The 19,325-nt window shown below is 39.5% G+C and overlaps 3 protein-coding genes across 5 annotated transcripts; 1 reads left to right on the forward strand and 2 right to left on the reverse strand.

Moving 5' to 3' along the window:
* Positions 327-7,948, forward strand: LOC109709216 (kinesin-like protein KIN-5A). The gene is made up of 23 exons (XM_020231322.1): positions 327-532; positions 628-930; positions 1,019-1,148; positions 1,361-1,522; positions 1,764-2,237; positions 2,724-2,821; positions 2,913-3,069; positions 3,164-3,233; positions 3,423-3,499; positions 3,608-3,661; positions 3,744-3,824; positions 3,909-4,020; positions 4,177-4,263; positions 4,375-4,550; positions 4,981-5,142; positions 5,289-5,396; positions 5,498-5,656; positions 5,762-5,845; positions 6,411-6,616; positions 6,750-6,851; positions 6,966-7,075; positions 7,212-7,363; positions 7,447-7,948. Exons 2-23 carry the CDS (start codon positions 764-766, stop codon positions 7,675-7,677), a joined length of 3,159 nt encoding a protein of 1,052 aa, XP_020086911.1. The 5' UTR covers positions 327-532; positions 628-763; the 3' UTR covers positions 7,678-7,948.
* Positions 8,464-13,860, reverse strand: LOC109709162. 2 transcript variants are annotated; one of them, XR_002215891.1, is made up of 3 exons: positions 13,487-13,860; positions 9,784-13,328; positions 8,464-8,996 (listed from the first exon to the last, which is right to left on the reverse strand). XR_002215891.1 is itself a non-coding variant. In XM_020231250.1 (2 exons), exon 2 carries the CDS (start codon positions 13,294-13,296, stop codon positions 9,838-9,840), a length of 3,459 nt encoding a protein of 1,152 aa, XP_020086839.1. In that variant the 5' UTR covers positions 13,297-13,328; positions 13,487-13,860; the 3' UTR covers positions 9,679-9,837. The 2 variants fall into 2 exon arrangements, 1 of the variants encoding a protein (XP_020086839.1); XM_020231250.1 differs by lacking the exon at positions 8,464-8,996 and having other exon boundaries at positions 9,679-13,328.
* Positions 16,425-17,607, reverse strand: LOC109709631 (protein SENSITIVITY TO RED LIGHT REDUCED 1). Of its 2 annotated transcripts, XM_020231941.1 has the most exons (2): positions 17,430-17,515; positions 16,425-17,323 (listed from the first exon to the last, which is right to left on the reverse strand). In XM_020231941.1, the coding sequence occupies exon 2, from the start codon at positions 17,299-17,301 to the stop codon at positions 16,600-16,602; it is 702 nt and encodes a 233-aa protein (XP_020087530.1). In that variant the 5' UTR covers positions 17,302-17,323; positions 17,430-17,515; the 3' UTR covers positions 16,425-16,599. The 2 variants fall into 2 exon arrangements, with proteins under 2 accessions (XP_020087530.1, XP_020087529.1); XM_020231940.1 differs by having other exon boundaries at positions 16,425-17,607.

The raw sequence follows: 19,325 nt of genomic DNA on the forward strand, positions 1-19,325 counted from the left end.
ATCTAAAGGTTGAAATAAAAAGTGCAAATAAAAAAAATTGAGTTTCTCCTCTCCTCTTTGCTTAACATTTTTTTAAAAAATAAAATTAAACAATCACTGGTCTAAAGTTTGAAATAAGGAGCGCAAAGTGTTAATGGCCGTAGTGGGGAGACCGTTACGGCACCTGATTCCTAACGGTCACAAACGGCTCCTTCACGCCGTCACGCTCCCCTTCATAATTCCCTTTAACGGTTAGTAGCTCTCCTCTCCCTTTTAACTCTCTCTCTCTCTCTACACTCTCCTCTTCTTTTGCTCTCTCTAACATCTTTTTCCTCTCCAAATTATTTTTTAAATTTCTTTTAGGTACTAAAGTATAGATTTTTTTTTTTTGAAAAGAGATTTTTTTAAAAAAAAGAATCGGCGATTGAAAGAGACCACGAGCTGTTGTTTCGTTGAAATCATCGCCGGCGACTACGATTTCCTCGTCTCCTTCTCTAAATCTCTCCCGATTGTTTGGCGATTCTAGATCGCCGATCGCTTCAATTGATCGCCCGTGCGTCCTCCTCTTCTCCCACATTGCCCTAGTCTTTTGTGATGTTTAAATCGCATTTTATTTGGATTTTTTCTTGGTTTTTGTTGCGTTTTTAGGGTTGAGATCGAGCGGATCTGATTGGATAAGTTTTTTCTCCTTTTTTGGGGGGATTTTGTGGACGGATTTAGTAGCTAGGGTTCGAGAATCGGGGATTTAGGGTTCTTGATTTGGTAGCTGAGTGGAGCTTGGAGGATGGAGAGCTCACAGAAGAGAGGAGCGATCCCGATGTCTCCTTCGCAAACCCCCAAATCGAGCGATAAGAGTGGAAGAGATTTCCGATCGAATGATTCGAATGGGAACTCGAATCCGAAGTATGATAAAGAGAAGGGGGTTAATGTTCAAGTTATCCTTCGATGCAGGTGGGATTAAGCTTAAATCGACTCTGAAATAATTCTCCTTTTTAGTGTTCCGTTACTATGGTAATTTTTGTGGTTTGAGTTGTTTTAGACCTCTGAGCGACGACGAGACGAGGGTGAATACACCAGTGGTGATTTCGTGTAATGAGCATCGCAGAGAGGTTTCCGCGCTTCAGACCATCGCAAACAAGCAGATCGACAGAACCTTTATGTTCGACAAGGTCGTAAATCTCTTTCTTTTGATCTTTCTCTGCAATGTAGTTCGTATTCGATCTACTTTAGATTCAAAATTTGGCGGAAAGGTTGTTTATAGTTTGTATCCAATTTCCTTTGGATTTGAAATTTAGCCGAAAGATTGTTTATAGTTCGTATCCAATTTCCTTTGGATTCAAAATTTAGCTGAAAGGTTGTTTATTCGTGTAATTTTGATTAGGTATTCGGTCCGACATCGAAGCAAAAGGATTTGTTCGACCAATCCATCTCTCCTATAGTGAATGAGGTTCTTGAGGGCTATAACTGTACCATTTTCGCCTACGGCCAAACCGGCACGGGGAAAACTTACACCATGGAAGGAGGTGGCAGCAGAAAGATTAAGGTAAACTATCCATTTCGGCTATAGCTCTAGGCAAATATCTTTTCCTTTGGTTTTATAAATTCTCAAGTGCAAAGTTAGTTGAGATTTGACTATGATTTCAATTGATGGTTCTGGTAAACTAACAAAGAGACTTAAATTTTACAATCTAAAATATGACATTTAAAATTAAAATTGAGGCCAAACTTCAGGGACAAAATTTGCAACAAACCTGAAATTAATTAGTTATTGATTTGATTTTCAGAATGGAGAATTCCCAACTGATGCTGGAGTAATCCCGAGGGCAGTACGACTAATCTTTGACATTCTAGAAGCCCAATGTGCTGAATACAGCATGAAAGTAACATTTCTCGAGCTATATAATGAGGAAATTACAGACCTTTTGGCACCTGACGAATCGAAATTCTCCGAGGACAAGTCCAAGAAGCCTATAGCTCTGATGGAAGATGGAAAAGGCGGTGTTTTTGTAAGAGGGCTTGAAGAGGAAGTTGTATATTCAGCAGGCGAGATCTATAAAATCTTAGATAAAGGGTCAGCGAAAAGGCGTACTGCTGAGACTTTGCTGAACAAGCAAAGCAGTCGATCTCATTCGATATTCTCAATCACGATTCACATCAAGGAGTGCACTCCTGAAGGGGAGGAGATGATCAAGTGTGGGAAGCTTAATCTTGTGGATCTTGCTGGTTCGGAGAATATCTCACGGTCTGGTGCTAGAGATGTGAGTAAATATGATTTGACTGTTACTTCGCAACCTAAACGTTTAGGAATTTACAACTAAGCACGTGTTTGGCGGTGATTTTGTTTATTTTAGGCCTTTTTGCAGTCCTCAAGTCCTGTGCAACTGAAGGCAACTAGTGATGAGCTTCTTTATTCTATTATTGTTAGTTAAACTGCTAGCTCCTCTATTTAAAAAACAGAAAATATTAAAAAGAAGTCACTATTAGATTCATGTGTTATTGGTCAAACAAAGCACGAAATGGTGGTGTCTGAGAGCAATCATAATAACGAAAAAGCCAAGGCCATTGCTTAGGTGCCTTTAATTGCATTGAACTTAAGGAACAAATAAGAAAAGAAAAAAAGGAGTTGTGAGCCTTGCCAAGCATGCATTATGTTGACAACTAAGGTTTGATTTGGTAATTCTCCATTTTGTGGGAGGCTTCAAGTAAGCAGTCTATATTTACAGTGAAAATACTTGATATTGCAGGGCAGAGCAAGAGAAGCTGGAGAAATAAATAAAAGTTTGCTCACACTCGGCCGTGTTATCAATGCCCTTGTGGAGCACTCCTGCCATGTTCCTTACAGGTGATTCTAATGGCATTCATTGGATGTATGTTTCTGGGAATTGATGCTGGAATTTTGCTTAACCATTTTTCTTTTTCTTTCATGGGTTCAGAGATAGCAAATTGACTAGATTACTCAGGGACTCTCTAGGAGGGAAAACAAAGACCTGCATTATTGCTACCGTATCGCCTTCCATCCACTGTTTGGAAGAAACACTGAGCACATTAGATTATGCACACCGTGCAAAGAACATCAAGAACAGGCCTGAGGTGATTAATAAATCTGACTTGGTCTTTATTGATTTGGCAACTTGCTATTCTAGATGTGATATTTGACTTCTCCTTTCCTCTCACTATCCTACAGATTAACCAGAAGATGATGAAATCTGCTATGATCAAGGATTTGTACTCTGAAATTGACCGCCTTAAACAAGGTTTTGTTAATTTTATGTTAGTTACCTTATAACAGTTATAGGTTATTGGGTAGTTATTCAATTATGATGGTAATTCATGAGAATATAAATGAAATTTAGCTTGCAGTTGAGTTGCTTAGCTAGTTCTGTATATTGCAATTAATCAAACAGTAGTAATGCTAAATATCTTGAATTTTTGTCTTTCTTCAGAGGTATATGCTGCAAGAGAGAAGAATGGGATATACATTCCAAAGGATCGCTATTTACAAGAGGAAGCCGAGAAAAAGGTTCATTCTTGGTGGCTTGATGAATTATCTTGCTTGTTAGCAAAACTGAAGGAAAACACATTCTCATGGTGGACTAGAATTTCTCACAAGTATGCTTTTTTTGTTCAGGCCATGACAGAGAAAATTGAGCGGCTTGAACTCGATTTGGATACGAAGGATAAGGTACCTTATTTGAGTTAATAATTTAGTATTGAAAAGCTAATTGTGAATAACGCTTTGACTTTGTTATAACATCAATAAACAGCAATTGCTTGGCCTTCAAGAGCTTTACACTTCTCAACAACTGTTGAGTGCAGAATTAGGTGACAAGCTTGCGAAGACTCAGGTGGTTTACTATAGTTTTTGCATAATCTTAATCAGTTTCTTTTAATCGAATAATAATACTTTTCAAATTTCTCTCTAATAACAGAAAAGGCTGGAGGACACTGAGAATGCTCTACTTGAGCTAGAAGAAAGATATAGACAAGCAAACATGACGATAAAAGAAAAGGAGTTTCTGATTTTTAATCTTCTTAGATCAGGTTAGGAAACAATATTACATTGTCTTGAAACATTATGTCCTTTTTTATATTACATTATTGAATCCCGTGAAATATTATTGCATTTTCCAGATCTTTTTTTTCCCCTTGTAAAGTGCTCTTAAGTCTAGTATACTTCAACTTCTTATTCTTTTACAGAAAAAGGCCTAGTGGAGCGAGCACACCAACTCCGGTCTGAGCTAGAAATTGCAGCTGCAGATGTTTCTGGCTTGTTTTCCAAAATAGGTCAGTACCTTCTCTTTTCCGTAGACTCCCCTTTTGGTGGGCGTTTCACTGTAAGCAACCAATGGAATTAGAGGTTATCTCTTATAACATCCTCTTTGTGTTGAGTTTCAGAACATAAAGACAAGATAGAAGATGGAAACAAGATTCTTGTTCAGAGATTTCAGTCTGAATTGAATCAGCAGCTCGATCTGTTGCATAGAACTGTCTCTGCTTCCGTGATGCAACAGGAAAACCAGTTGAAAGAAATGGAAGAAGATATGGAATCTTTTGTCTCTTCAAAGTCCGAGGTAATTCCCCGTTTTAATTAGGTTGTTTCATTTACAAGTGAATACTGAAACTCGGAACTTATTTCGTATATACCTCCCTTAAATCATCTAATTACGTATATATCGTTGCAAAATTTGAACTTTCGCATATGCCCTTCCAAACATAATTTCTTATGTGTGTATCTTTGATTTCTTATGCATTATCTTCGTCCTTACAAAAACTTCCATTTTGAAACTGCTATGAAATGGATGGCTTCCTACTAAAGAAAATTTCTCAAAGACAAACTCAATTTTTAAGGGCATACATGGTTGTTCTGATTTATCAGCGATATATATGTAAATAGATGATAATATAGGGATATTTGTGTACAATCTTCCTTGAACTTGTGGCACATGCTACAAGAACTGTTGAATTTTATGGTTGAAGCACTTCTGTATATTTGTGGTATAGGCTGCAGAGGAGCTGAGAGGAAGAGTTGAGAAACTGAAAGCCATGTATGGTTCCGGAATCAGATCTTTGGATGATTTAGCGGGTGAACTAGACAAAAATTCTTTATCCACATTTGAAAAAGTGAATTCACAAGTACAGTCACATTCGTCAGCTGTTGAGGATGTAAGTTTTCTTTAATAATGCCTTAGTAATAATGCCTTAGTACAGTCACATTCATCAGCTGTTGAGGATGTAAGTTTTCTTTAATAATGCCTTAGTAAATTATCAAATTTTGCCAGTGTTTTTTTATGACTTTTCCTGTTTCACAGTGTTTTAGGGGAATCGCTTTGGAAGCTGATCAATTACTTAATGAACTCGAAAGCAACCTTTCTAACCAAGAAGATAAACTCGCCCAGTTCGCACGGCAGCAGCGTGAGGTTGGAAGATTCAGAGATCTAAGAATTTCTAAAAACTTTTCCAGACACCATATTTCATTTTAAGTCACCATTTTTTAATTATTTTCACATTCAACTACCAGGGACACCTTAGAGCTGTGGAAGCAACCCGTTCTATTTCGAAGATCACATCTAATTTCTTCCACACGCTAGATGCTCATGCATCCAAGCTCAGCAGTATTTTGGAAGAAACACAAGCCTTGCAAGATAAACAGCTTCTTGAGCTTGAGAAGAAGTTCGAGGTTATTTACAGTTATTTTGTGGTTGTATTTCCATCACTAAGTTGAATAGGTGGTCCAAAGAGTTTTTATGTACCCGTCTTTTCTAACTTAATGTCATGTGACCAGGAGTGTGCTGCTAATGAAGAGAGACAACTGTTAGAAAAAGTGGCCGAGATGCTGGCTAGTTCAAGTGATAGGAAGAAAAAGCTGGTAATTATATTTTGCTAGATTATCATCATTTTTTTTAAAAAAATTTTCTGTTATTGAATCTTAGTTGAGAAAGGTGCAAAACTGAGAATATCTTTTCCAGTCCTTGAATTTGCATTGCATCATTCTTCTGTGTCTTTGATAGTTCACAATCTTACTCAGCATGTAGAATCAGAGATTTGCTTTTCTATTTGTTCAGATGAGCAGCCTAAAGCACTATGCACGGTTCATTGAATTTTTATTAGCATCTATGTAGGGTACAACCTGAAGAGGAAAAAGCAAATGTTGGGTCCGTTTATACGGAAAGCATTCCATATACACTTTCTGAAACTATTTAAGTACATTTGGATTGTCAAATGCAGTATTTGCTTTTCCATGTTCTTGATCCTCTATGCATTTTGTTGAAAATGTATCAGCCAACAAATGTTCTCTAAACGCTTTTTCAGATGATAAAAGCATTCAAATTTTCACCAAGCTACGATGAGTAAAGGCAGTATAACACAGAATGTAAAAAAGACAAAATAGTGCCGTCGTTACTGTTTAAATTTTGAGCTTGCTTTATTGGCAGGTCCAAACAGCTGTTGATGGTCTTCGAGCAAGTGCAGGTGATAGAACATGTAATCTGCAAAGGGAAATGTCTGCAGCTCGTGGTTTTACCTCATCTGTCAAAGTACAATGGGGAAGTTACATGGAAGGGACTGAAAAGCTCTATCTTGAGAATACTGCAGCCGTTGAAAGTGGTAGATGTGGCTTACAAGAAGGTTATCAACAATGGTGAGTGAATATAAACTTCATATATTTAAGTATTTGAAGGGCTTAAGAGAATTCAGATTTTGCTGGGAAATGTATGTAAAGAGATGAGCAATCACAATGCTCTTATGTTTGACCTTCTTAACAACATATGCAGCAAGGAGAAGACAAGCATGGGTGCACAGCAGTGGAGAAATGCTCAGAATTGTTTGCTGAGTCTCGGAAGGAGAAATGTGGAATCGGTAGACTCTGTTGTTAGGTACTGGAATTAATAACTTGAAACAAAAAATAAACTGAATATTACTACTGGGTTGCACGAAACTTGTTGTTTATTCTACTTCGGCATTCTCTAATCTTCATTCTATATTGTTAGGAGCGGGATGGAAGCCAATCAATTACTACGTGCTAGGCTATCCTCTGCTGTCTCAACATCTCTTGAAGATGTTAATACTGCAAACAGGGATCTCCTTTCTGCCATCGACAGTAAGATCTCATACTATGCTTCACCTCCCATGACTTTTTTCATTACATACCTGGATTGGAACAAAATGTATCAGTGCTTTCTCTAATTTCATGAGAATAATCTCTCTCTCTCTTTTTTTCTTTTTTCTTTTTCCAGGTTCACTGAAGCTTGACCATGATGCATGCACAAACATTGACTCCATGCTTGTGCCATGCCGTGAGCAGCTAAGGGATTTAAAAGGCGGCCATTATCATAAGATCGTAGAGATCACCGATAATGCAGGGAAGTGTCTGGAAGAAGATTATGTGGTAAGCACAAGAATAAAAAGAAACAAAAACTTGGTTTCTTCTAAGCATGTTCTTATTTTCTCATTTTCACATAAAATAACCAGGTGGATGAACCGACCTGTTCAACACCAAGGAGAAGGTCAATCAATCTACCTAGTGTATCATCCATCGAAGAGCTGCGAACCCCGGCTTTTGAAGAGCTACTCAAGTCATTCTGGGAGGCAAAGGCTGCTTCTAAGCATGCAAATGGCGACATGAAGCATTTCTCGGGGGCCTATGAATCTCAATCTCAGGCCTTGAGAGACTCGCGGGTCCCTCTTACCGCCATAAATTGAGTACCAAGGGAGATGATTTCAAAAATAAGCCGCAGCAGCTGCTTGTTAAAGCATGTACAGAAAGAATATCAAGCCTGTGTATGTAGTTTTTTTATTTTTAGCCTAATTCCTTATTCCATTTGTTTGAGGTATTCTTGTTCGTGGGCCCAGCGATGAAGATCAATTGCATGATGTTATAAGTACATGCATGCAGATCAAGTATGAGTTTGCAGATGTTTTTCATTTGTTCGAATATTTCTTGTTTAATGATGCATTATTGTCTTATGATTCATCTTTTTTTTAAAAAAAAAGACCCTGAGAGCAAACAAGAACATTTTCCATAAAAGCAATACGATAGAACTTATGCGACGCCCACAAACCTGCCAATTGGCTCGCAAATTTTTGTAGATTGGCTCCCAAATTCTAGCAGACTAAATCTGTTTTTCACCTTTTCAAGACTCGGATGCATCTTCTTAATTTGGATAAGGCAACATCAGAATCATTCACAGAGAGAGAGAAAGAGAGAGAGTAATGATTTCTCAATGAATTGAAGATTCTACTTAATTTGCAAACTCTGCATCTTACTTTGGTACAAGATAAAGAAAGAACTACAATGGTACACCACAAGAATCAACTCTCAACTGTATAGAAAACTACAATGAAGCATCTACAGATTAATCAAAGATACTAGTAATCATAATATTGATGAAGTTGGTGGATCTACAACTCTCCGTCAACATCACCATTCTTAACCCAAAAAATAAAAAGAGCAAAAATGCTATGAGTTTGCAAATGAGATAACCAATGAAAAAAAAAAGAAAAAGAAAAACAACACGTATTACAAGCAAACCCTTAACCAACATTTACCAACTATACACGAAACAGAGACTAGATCGAGACTAAAACTAAAACATGCCATGGTTATATTCACATGGAGAGAGCATGTGCCCCCAGATGTTATATGTTAGAGAATTTCAAGAAGACAAAGAACCTGGGGATGACATTGCAAAAGTTAGATAAGATCGAGGACTACCACTACTCTTCCTAACCAAAAGAAAAAGAAAAGAAAAAGGAAGAGATTAGGGCTCAGTTGCAGTTTGTTAACACTATAACACTATACAAATTTATGCAGACTAAAGAAATTTTCTGATTCCCAGATCGCCAAGAAGAATTATTACGCCTCAAAAAGTTTACTCACTATACCAGAATGGAAGAATGTACATGTACCCAAGCATTAAAGTGTGCCAAATAACGCAAAATGTAGCACGAAATTCCAGCCTCTGATCGATAGACTAAGTTTGGAGTGCGCTAATAGTGAAGTCTATGGTGGCGCTTGGACCCTGCAAAAGTTGAACCAGTGGCACTGATCATCAAAAAAAAAATGCCAATTTTTTAATCAATGAGTATGCAGTAAAGAAAAAATAGCGAGTCAACTGTACAGATGGCATGGGAGAGGAGAACTGCAACATAATAAAGAAATAGTATTTTGAGTTTTTTAACATTGATGGGTTGGAATAGCAATTGAACATAGCAAACGATTGGGGAAACAATTAAGATCTACCGATCGAAGTCCAGCTTATCTCTCATGACTCGCATGTGACTTTTCCAAGCAGTAATCCATAATTTACTAGAGATCAAAGCGCGAAACCAATTTTCACTATGCTAACCATTCAACCTCTTGCTTTGTTTTGATTAAGAAACATTATCCTATAATGGTATGCAAGGTGCCTATTCTGATTTAGCTAGCACTTTTTCATGACTCATTCTCCTGTTTCTTATGTTTTCCACTGAAACATCATTTTCTCCATTTTGATTAAATTGGCTCCACACAGACAAGCAAGCAGAGCCCAGCAAACAGGTCAGATATATCAAATGTGAACTCTTAGCTACCATGCCAAAGGCCCAGAAAGCCCATATTTGTCTTGTATAGCATCAAATATGCACTATGATTTATCCCTAACCTTGTAAATTGACAATTCAAAGTGCATCAGTGCAGTAAAAGGAAAAAATAAACACATCAACAGAAGCAGAATCCCTGGAAATAAAATAACCAAACTATACAAGAAGAGTTGAGACTGAATTAGAGGATTATCATGAGAAAGTTAAGGTTGCTTTTCCAACTGTTACCTAAATTGTCGCACCAGAATAAACAGCAGATAAGAATCAAGAATTATGCACTCTTCACGATAAACTCGTACTCAAAAAGCCCAACTGGCCTCTCCCTCTAAATGCTTCATCATCAAAATCTTTATTGGAGTTATCTTGACAAGCCATTTTGCTTTCCCTTGAAGGATTTGATTGAAGAGCCTTCCAGCTAGCCAAGTTATCGTCACTCAAGTTGTTCGCTGACCTCATGTCATTATCATTATAAACAAGTTCAGGCCCCTCTCCTCTTAAAGATGGTGGATCAGCATTAAGGTCAGCTTCATAATCATACCCAGCAGGAGAACCACCTTCAGTTATGTCAGGAGCATCTTTCTTTTGCCTTTTCCACTTCTTAGTAGAAGACGTACCATCATCCTCAAAATCTTCCTCCTCTCTGTCTCTATGCAAATAGACCCACAGTTTCCTGTCAGAATCAAACTGTACACAAGGATCGCGTTCATAATGCAACCTATCCAAAGCCCCACTAACTACTTGGTTGACTTGCGCATCAGTGACATTTTCAACTATGTATTGCGAATCCCTAATCAGGGTACAAACATCTGCCCTAGTTCCAATACTCCCTGGTAACCTAGCAGCTGCATCGCGAACAAGACAAAGGACAGTAACATGCGGCGGGCGGTCGGGCTTAAGCATGTAATGGTCCCGAGCTTTTGATGTTGGCTTTCCTCCTCCCCTTCTTAATGGAGCAACAACAGATTTTCTCCCATCAGCAGCAGTATAGGCAAAAGCCCTATCTGGAATTGAGTATCTCAGATATTCCTCTCGACGGAAATATGTTCTTACTTCATCAGTGCTTGGGCTAATAGTGTTTAGACTCTTCTGTGCTCTCAAGTCTTTGAATCTTTCCTTCTCGTCCAAGTTCGAAAGCATTGAGACAGGTGGGGCAGGAAGGCTCCCTATCTGCTGAAGGGTCTCCTGGCCACTTTTCAGCCAGTTAGCAAACGCATCAACCAACTTCACAAGCATCTTATGGGGTATTCCCCATGCTTCCTCAGAAGTCTCTTCTTCAATAATATCATTGTCATGACTAGGTGTGAGCGGACCAACCCATGACCAACCTTTGCTCGACTTCTCATATACAACAAGAGGCTTCCACCCCTTTGCTCCTAAAGGTGCCGTCTTAGATGAGAATATTTTCAGCACTCCTCGCACCAAGTCCTGAATCGGCTCCTGTGTTTCAAGAATAGATGGATCTCCAGGGTTTGATCTAACTCGATTCACTATTTCCTGCACTGTGAGAGGAGGCAAGCTGTTTATGCCATTTGATACTTGAACCATTTTGCTCTGAATCGCTGTAGTATCGTCGTTCTGAGTAATCATTGCCTTCCGAACAGCCAAAAGAAGATGTATGATAGAGAATGAAAAGCCAGTATGGATCGTAGGCGTGATCAGTGTAAATGGATTTTTTTGTGGTTTCTCAGTCTCCACATCCACTGTACTGTTTTGTGGCACCGTCATATCAGGCACTACCAATGCTGGAGACTCCATTACAGTTTCTGCTTTCCTTTTTCCCTTCTTTTTAGTGATAATGGGGCCATCAAGCTGCCGTTGTGGACTAGATTCGAAATGAAAAGATTCAGCAAGCTCATCTGGGTGCATAGAATCAGTCTTTCCTTTCGGCTTCTTCATCACAGAGTTGCAACCTAATAAGGGCATGGTCGACCTATCACAGATACTTTCATTTCTTTCTTCCAACATAGGGCTGCCATTTTCAGGCATGTAATTTGCTTGCTGCAGAGGAGCGTCCAGATCAACCACCCCTTTCTGTTTTCTCCCCATTTTGTAACTCTTCACTAATGATGGCCGGAAGTTTTCACTAGTCTGTAGTGCATGTCCCTTCTTCATTAATTTAACCTCATTCATATAATTGGGCTCATTCATTGTTCCTTTATGCTTCCCCTTTGTAGAGTAGGGCTCAACATCTGGAGCAACACTAGCATAACCTCTTTTATCTGTTTTCCTAAGTCTGTTGGCCTTTTTAGAGTCATAAATAGGATTAACAGCTTTGAACTGAGAGATCTTATCTCCACCTTCCTCAACTCGTTCAGATTCATCAGATTCTGTCTCCTCACTTTGATCAAACAAAGTAGTATCCTTAGCGAACTCTGTGCCCATTACGCCATACCGATAATCGTCACCTCTGATCTTCCCTTCTGATGTTCTTGCTCTGTGATCATACGAGCAACTCAAGTCATCCATCTGAACAGGTATATTCTTAGATGACTTGACTTTCGAATCATGCCCATTCTTCTTTTTCTTGCCTCTGATGTTCCAATCATCAAACCTAGCATCTTGGACAAACGGGATTGCCTCTTCCTGCATCACATTATGCTGGAATCTCTTTAAATAACTAGTCTTCTTATTATAGGTATCAAAAGACTTGGGATCATAAGAAGCTATAGTAACCAATTGATCGGCACTGCTCCCGTTTCCTTGGTAATAGGGTGACCCACCATACCCGTCAAGATATTCATTGTCATCGAACATGCCCTCCTCATATCTTCTCCTCAGTTTTTGTTTCTTCCCTGGCTTCAGCAAGCCTTCTCTCTTCTTCTGCATGCTGATCTCATATCCCCTCTCATCCAAATAATACTCTGCGGCTTTAACCGTCCGAGAAACACCCGTTTGGGAAGAATTCTTCAGTTTAGCAACTTTCAACACTCCCTTTGAATTCTCTTTACCAAACTTTTTCTTCTTTTTCTCTGCAAACGCTGTGTCATACGAAGGCCTCCGCTCAATCTTGTATCCATCACCTGAATGTCTGCTCTCTGTATCAGTCTCAGATTCAGCATATTCATTCCTCTCACGATCCAAAGACCTCTGGCTTTTAACTATATTCAGCCTTCGAAGCCGCTCCTCAATACTGTAATCCTCACAGTTCTGCCAAACATCCCTCATCTGGTTAAGGCGCCCCACCATAGAATTATGATACTTTCGGAGAAAATGATAGTGCTTGCACCTATGAAAGAAGTTGAGCCCGCGGCGGTAGGTTACGATCTTAGGGCTGTATAGCCCGCCCTTTAGCCGATCATAGAAAGTATTGAGAGGGCTCCCGAAGTGGAAGTTCTTACCCGCGAAGAGCTCCCTTAGGGTTTGGCTGAAGGTTTCGAGGTCCATGTCAGGAAGGAACTCTGCGAGAGCGAAGCGCTCCTCTTCGGAGAGGCACTCGTTCCAGGTGGAGACAGAGAGGATCGATCCGAGATCGGGAAGATCGTAAAGCTCGACAGGGAGAGCGCAGACCTCGTTCCCGACCTGGCATAGCTCCGTCCCGGCGAAGCCAGGCTCCGAGGGTTCGAGCTCGCCCGATCCCGTCGCCGTGCACGGAAGGGAGGACGCGTCCGAACCCCCCGATTCCCCCGACGCGATCCGGATCGCATCTTCGTCCCCCTCCGCACTCGAAAGAGTCCGCTGACTACTCGGCGAGAGATCGCCGTCCAATCTAGAAACCCTAAAGTTGTTCTTCACAATCGCCATGACTCCAATCCCTCCCCACCACCACGAATCAACTGAAAAAAAAAAAAATTATAAACAAAAAGAAAAAAAGAAATCAGAATCAAATCGCCGAAACCCTAATCTCCAAATTGAAGACCACAAGAATTCCCAAAAAAAAAAAAAAAAAAAAAAAAAAAAACGAAGGAACGGATTGAGGAGAAGGAAATCGCACCCGAAGAGAGGGGCGGCGCGCGTGGGAGAGAGGACTCGATCGATTCGAGAGGCTAGGGTTTGGAGCGGAAACCCTAAAAGGGGGCGAGGCGAAGAGGGCAACGACGACAACGACGACGACGATGGGGTGGACGCGTGTAGAGCGTGCGACGAGTGGAGCAGGAGAAGGTTCGAGTAAAGTTAGAGAGAGAAAGAGAGAGTATTCCAGAGAGAAGTGTGCATATATATATATAAATTAAAAATATCGGGAAAAAAAAGAAAAAATTGGAGTGGAGAGAGAGAGAGAGAGGGAGGAGAGAGAGAGAAGGGGCGAAGAAGGCGTGCGGGAAGAAGAAGGGGGAAGGAGAAGGCGACCCAGCATCGCCGAGACCGAGACCGAGACCGAACGATTAAGGTTTTTTTTTTTTTTTTTTTAACTTTTACGATTACGATTCGAGATTAGGGGAAGGGTCACTGATGGGGCGATCGTAGCCGTTGGATTTGAGTTAGTAGAAGCTGGGTAGCGCTTCGTGAGGGTTCGCGCCGGGAAATTTTCCAACTTTTTCTCTTTTTTTCTATTTTTTTTTTAAAAATTTTACGTGTTGATAATAAACTAGGAAAGGAAATATTGCGCGTGTCGGTAACACGTGGATAAGAATCTATCTTATGAGATAAATATTCAGTAATCTAGTTTAACCTTAAACTAGTACATATAAACTTTTATATATTAATTATATTATATATATATATATATATATATATATATATATATATATATATATATATATATATATAAGTAGTTAAATCTATCAAAAATCTAATCTCAAGTCTCAACTAATCACGCCAGTTTAAGTAGAACTTTTAAGCCTTTGATTGCTATTCGGATAGCCAATAAAAAAAAAATCTGAATAAATATTTCTGAGTAAATTATTTGTATAACAAAAGTTGGTAAAAAAAAATTCAGAAATATCTTGGCATTTCAAAACGTCCAACACAATCCCATGTATTTCAACCTACGCATCCTCTCTCTCTTCCAAACAAATCCGTAGGCTCCACCTCAAAAATCTCCTATTGCATAGTTTATATATATAGAGAGAGAGAAATAGTGCTATTAGATTTTCTATTCTTAAATAACAGGATATACAGTTATGATGATACTGATTTTCTAGAATTGAATGAATGGCGGGTTCAATAGTATAATCTAACAATCTAACGGGTAAAAATGGTCAAATAGATAAATCAAACGGCAAACAACTTGATAACACCAAGTCATTTTCGATCCTTTTCTATCAAAAGGTATTGTTGCTGGAATAATGGTTTTAATTGTTATTTGATTTGATACATTGTGGTTGTTAAAAGTTGAGTGAATGGCTGATTGAATAGCATGATCTAACAGATAAAAAAGATCAACGAGACAGATTTAATGGCGAAAAATTTTGATAGTAATAAGCGCTTGGTACTATTGATAGCATAGTAGCCGAAANGCTATTAGATTTTCTATTCTTAAATAACAGGATATACAGTTATGATGATACTGATTTTCTAGAATTGAATGAATGGCGGGTTCAATAGTATAATCTAATAGCACTATTTCTCTCTCTCTATATATATATATATATATATATAAACGACACCACTCTTCATAAAGAGTTATGCAAAGTTCATCTGTTAAACTTGGTTCGCATGATCTTCCAACCTAAGACAGTGAACCTTGGGCAATTTTGAATAAAAAGGATCATCTGTAGAATTCCAGTTGGCATGTGATTCTAAGTATCAGCAAGAGGAGTTGCTCTTCGGCAAACTATGCAGAGTACAAACTGCACTAGAAAAATAATCATCGCACCTTGAGAAAATATTTAATACAACGAAAATGCCAAAAGGCGTAGAAAATCACTTCAAGAGTTCGAGACAATGCACGACAAATCAATTCACAAATTCGACGAGCACCACAATCCAACAATCAAAAGATGAGAAAATGAACTGATAAACTTCTCTTGAGAGTTTTACATCATGAACAGATTACAGTAAACAACTTGATTCTCCACATTTGATCTCACTGAGAAATTATACATTTCACAATCTTAAAAATCGCCTTCGTTAAATGTTAATTTGAGTCCTATGCTCGATTAGCAAACAATGAAGAACCAAATAAGAGGGGATTATTAAAGGCTTAATAGCATATAAGCAGCCAAGGTAACAGACATGTCATCGGAGGGATATAAAAGAGCAAATGCCTTCCAGATTGTGGTTGTTTTGGAATTAGTATGACACAATTGAATTCATTAGAAGAGAATCAAATCAAAATTGAAGCCATAAAAAGTAAGGTAAAAACGATAAAAACAAATATTCACTAAGAATATGATGTAATGATTGAACAAGAAATTCTGCTGAGGTATCGACTGAGCTCTACTACATCAGATTTATGTTCACCATGAGTTGGTGAATAGTCATTATTAAAAAGTTGTGAGATTAATTGATTATTATAAACGTATAGATGATTTCCAAGTTTACGGATTGCTACTGATCTGCATTATCTATACTTGCTAGACTTAAATACAGCTATAATGTGCATGCGCTCATGTAACTTGCATGACTGAGACGAGTTTAGACTATTAAGATGCACAACCACAAGTGCAGCTATTCAGGTCCATAGGTGGGGTCATGGGTGCATGAATTACATAAATTTCCCATAAAGCATTGGAGTTGAAAGGATACAACTTGTAAATTCATATGTAAAACATTATACACAAAACAACTAAAAAAAAAAAGAAAAGAAAAAATCAACTGTCTCAGAGGTCTTCTACTTGATGATCATGTGTCAGTTAAATGCCAAATTCTGATGAGACAATGTAGAGATCAGTATCAGAAGCAGAAGAATTTTTCACGTTCTATATCCAAGCTTAAGCATCAATTCATCATTTGGCATGCACTGGAATTGATTTCGATATTAACTCAAACACTATGCTAAGGATAGGAATTGCATAAAATAAACCAAATTCAACAACCTGATTCATGAACTCAAATAGATAATGAACACACAGAATTCAGATACCAATCAACTATAAGATCACCATTCCATCTATAAGGTTCGGATGAACAAATAGATGAATACAATTGGAGTAATCTTACCATCATTTAAGCTATTAGGGCATCCATTTGGGTGCCCTCATCCAAGTCGAAAAAATGCCAGCTTGTGTCATGAAATGCCCTAAAAATTCCATCTTCGTCATCCTCCATTCTCCCTTCTTTATCCCCACCTTCTCCTTTCTCTTCCATGGGCACTTCCTCTACATACTTCCTCGCCATTATCACGTGCCTCGCTGCGGCCTCCACCGCCGCGGACCCGCGAGACCATGCGGTCTCGTCCACATACCGCTCGTACTCTGCGAAGCTGTTTCCGAGCACCACCATCCGATTCAGCGCCGACGGGCTCCAATTGGCCTCGAGAAGGCCGTCGTAGAGCGCCGCCTCGCAGTGCGGCATGTAGAACAGCGTCGGCTCCGCCACCTCCCTCCGCCCCCTCTCGTCGACGGCGATCACCGCGCACCCGAGCGCCGCCGCCGCGGCGCACTCGGTGGCGGAGAGGACCGGGTCGAACACCTCGAGGGAGGCCGCGGCGGGGCCGAGCTCGCGACGCAGGAGGAGGGCGAGGGCGAGCTGTAGGCGCGGCGGCTCGTAGGACTCGATGCTCCCGACGCCGTACACGACCATGCGGATCGACGAACCAGAGGACGGCGAAACCCTAGCGAGTGCGCGCTGGATCTGGCGGCCGCGGAGGCGGGATAGGAAGCGGCGATAGAATCGGGAGCTCTCGAGGCGGCGAATGGAGGACTCCATGCGCTCGCGGAGCTTCGAAACCCTAGCGTGGTCGACGACGGGGTCGATCGGGGCCCATGGGGAGGGAGACGATGGGGTTAGGGTTAGGGTTTGGGGCTGGGGAATGGGATGGTGGGGGCGATGCTTACCACGGCGGCCGCGGCGGGCGACGATGGTCCAGTCTCCGGCGGGGTTAGGGTTTGGGTCGGTCGGCGCGGGAGCGGGCGACATCGGGACGAAGACCAGAAGCTTCTAGAAGCTGCTTTTAGCTTTAGGCTAATGAAACGTATTCGGGCCTAAATGGATCGGGCATCGGCTATAGATATTCTAGGCCCAATATGGCCCAACTCCATCCGAACCATTTATACACTTCTAAATTTCAATTAAAAAATCGATTGTATAGGTAAAACTATTCATATTTAATTTCTTAGTTCAAATCAAAGATTCTTGATGAGAAAAAAATAATTAGCAGTTTATAAGGGTCTAAAAAAAATATCAAATAGTCGAGGGGGTGGTCTCAACTCTCTCTTCTTCTTCCCCATCTCTCTCTCTCTCTCTCTCTCTCTCTCTCTCTCTCTCGTGCTCTTCTTCTTATGCTGCGTCGAGAAGCTCTTTTCCTTCGCGGCACCATAAAGCGACGATTCCATTAGGGTAAAAGCCGCCTACTTTCCATCGCTTTACTCGCCCTTTTCAATCTCTGGCGATTATTTGCTCTAATTTAATGATCAACAGATGCTTTATCTCGAATTGGTGTCTTCTTTTGCGTGCTCTTTTGATTAATGTGTTAATTTGGTTGTTTTGATCTGGAATAGCCCTTGATTAGGGTTGTTGTTGATGCTTAATGTGATGTGTAAGGGATTACCTGTTTCGAGGGATAAGGAATTATGTTAAGTACTTAAGCGAAATTAAGCTAGGGAAAGGAGGAATAACAAGAAGATTTGGAGTTTGCAGCCTAAAAAAGATTTAGGTAATACTTTCTTAATTTGCTCATAAGGTTTTGTGTTTCATTTGAGTTTATGTGTTTTTAGTTTGAAGGTTTAGTTGGTTAGGGACTGATATGTACTTAACCTAATTCAGCAATAGTGCTTTGGAAATGGATTATGAGTTGCGACATTGATGGAGAGCCCTGAGAATGCTTTTTGGAATTGTTACATCAACAGTACAGAGCTAGTGGTTTTCAATTTTTTTCTTAAGCTGATTTATATCATTCACATATAGTCGAATTCCGGTATAGCAAATTAACTATCCTAAATATGGTTTTACGTATCTTTAAATGCAATGATATCGCAGTTTGTTTCTGGATTATAACTCAACTGTTTAATAGAACATATTTCTTATGCAAGATGAACAAATATTTGGGATTTACTTGCATTTTCTCCTTATTAGAAGCAGTTATAAGTCGAGCTTGTTTTCCCAATGTTATGGAAAAATGTATATATCCTGGCTCACTAGCTACAGCTGAAACACTGTGGTATAGCAGATTTGAAGAATGGACTTTGGACTTCAGTTTGTTTAAAAATCAGAGCAAAACAAATAACTGTGATGGAAATGATATTTAGGGAAATATTTATTTGCATAGTCTCTCCTTTTTATTCTGCTACAATCTCCAATGCACGTAGGAAAGTTTAAGCTATTTGATGTGTATGCAGAGTAATGTTTTTTTTTTTTTTTTTTTTTTTTCAGATTGTCAAATCTATTTGTAAGTATGCATATCAGATAAGACATGTTAACATGTTCCTATTGGAATCCATGTCCTTGGTTTCGGTTGTGTTTTAGATTTTTCTCAGCCGGGACAGAAGCATTTTAGTAGCAAAAATGTGCACAATTTCCCTTGACGCATCCTTTAGTTCTTATTAATCTATAACCTTAGTAAGGAAACTTAATTCGATGACTCGAAAGATTTATGCAACCGTACTCAGCTTCAATAATTTGCATTATCACCACCCGCTATTTTCATTACTTTTGTGTGTATCTTGCAATCCTTGTTCAAACAAAGGATAATTGCGCTCTCTGATCTGCTTGCAGGGCAACTTCGATGGGAATTA

Source organism: Ananas comosus, linkage group 4 (assembly GCF_001540865.1).
Source record: "Ananas comosus cultivar F153 linkage group 4, ASM154086v1, whole genome shotgun sequence".
Lineage (NCBI taxonomy): Eukaryota > Viridiplantae > Streptophyta > Magnoliopsida > Poales > Bromeliaceae > Ananas > Ananas comosus.

Coding starts and splice junctions, on each gene's coding strand:
- LOC109709631 (XM_020231940.1), bottom strand. CDS start 17,511: ATGTCGCCCGCTCCCGCGCCGACCGACCCAAACCCTAACCCCGCCGGA.
- LOC109709162 (XM_020231250.1), bottom strand. CDS start 13,296: ATGGCGATTGTGAAGAACAACTTTAGGGTTTCTAGATTGGACGGCGAT.
- LOC109709216 (XM_020231322.1), top strand. CDS start 764: ATGGAGAGCTCACAGAAGAGAGGAGCGATCCCGATGTCTCCTTCGCAA. Junction 4,021..4,176: donor TTTTAATCTTCTTAGATCAG/GTTAGGAAACAA, acceptor ATTCTTTTACAG/AAAAAGGCCTAGTGGAGCGA. Junction 7,364..7,446: donor GTCTGGAAGAAGATTATGTG/GTAAGCACAAGA, acceptor TAAAATAACCAG/GTGGATGAACCGACCTGTTC.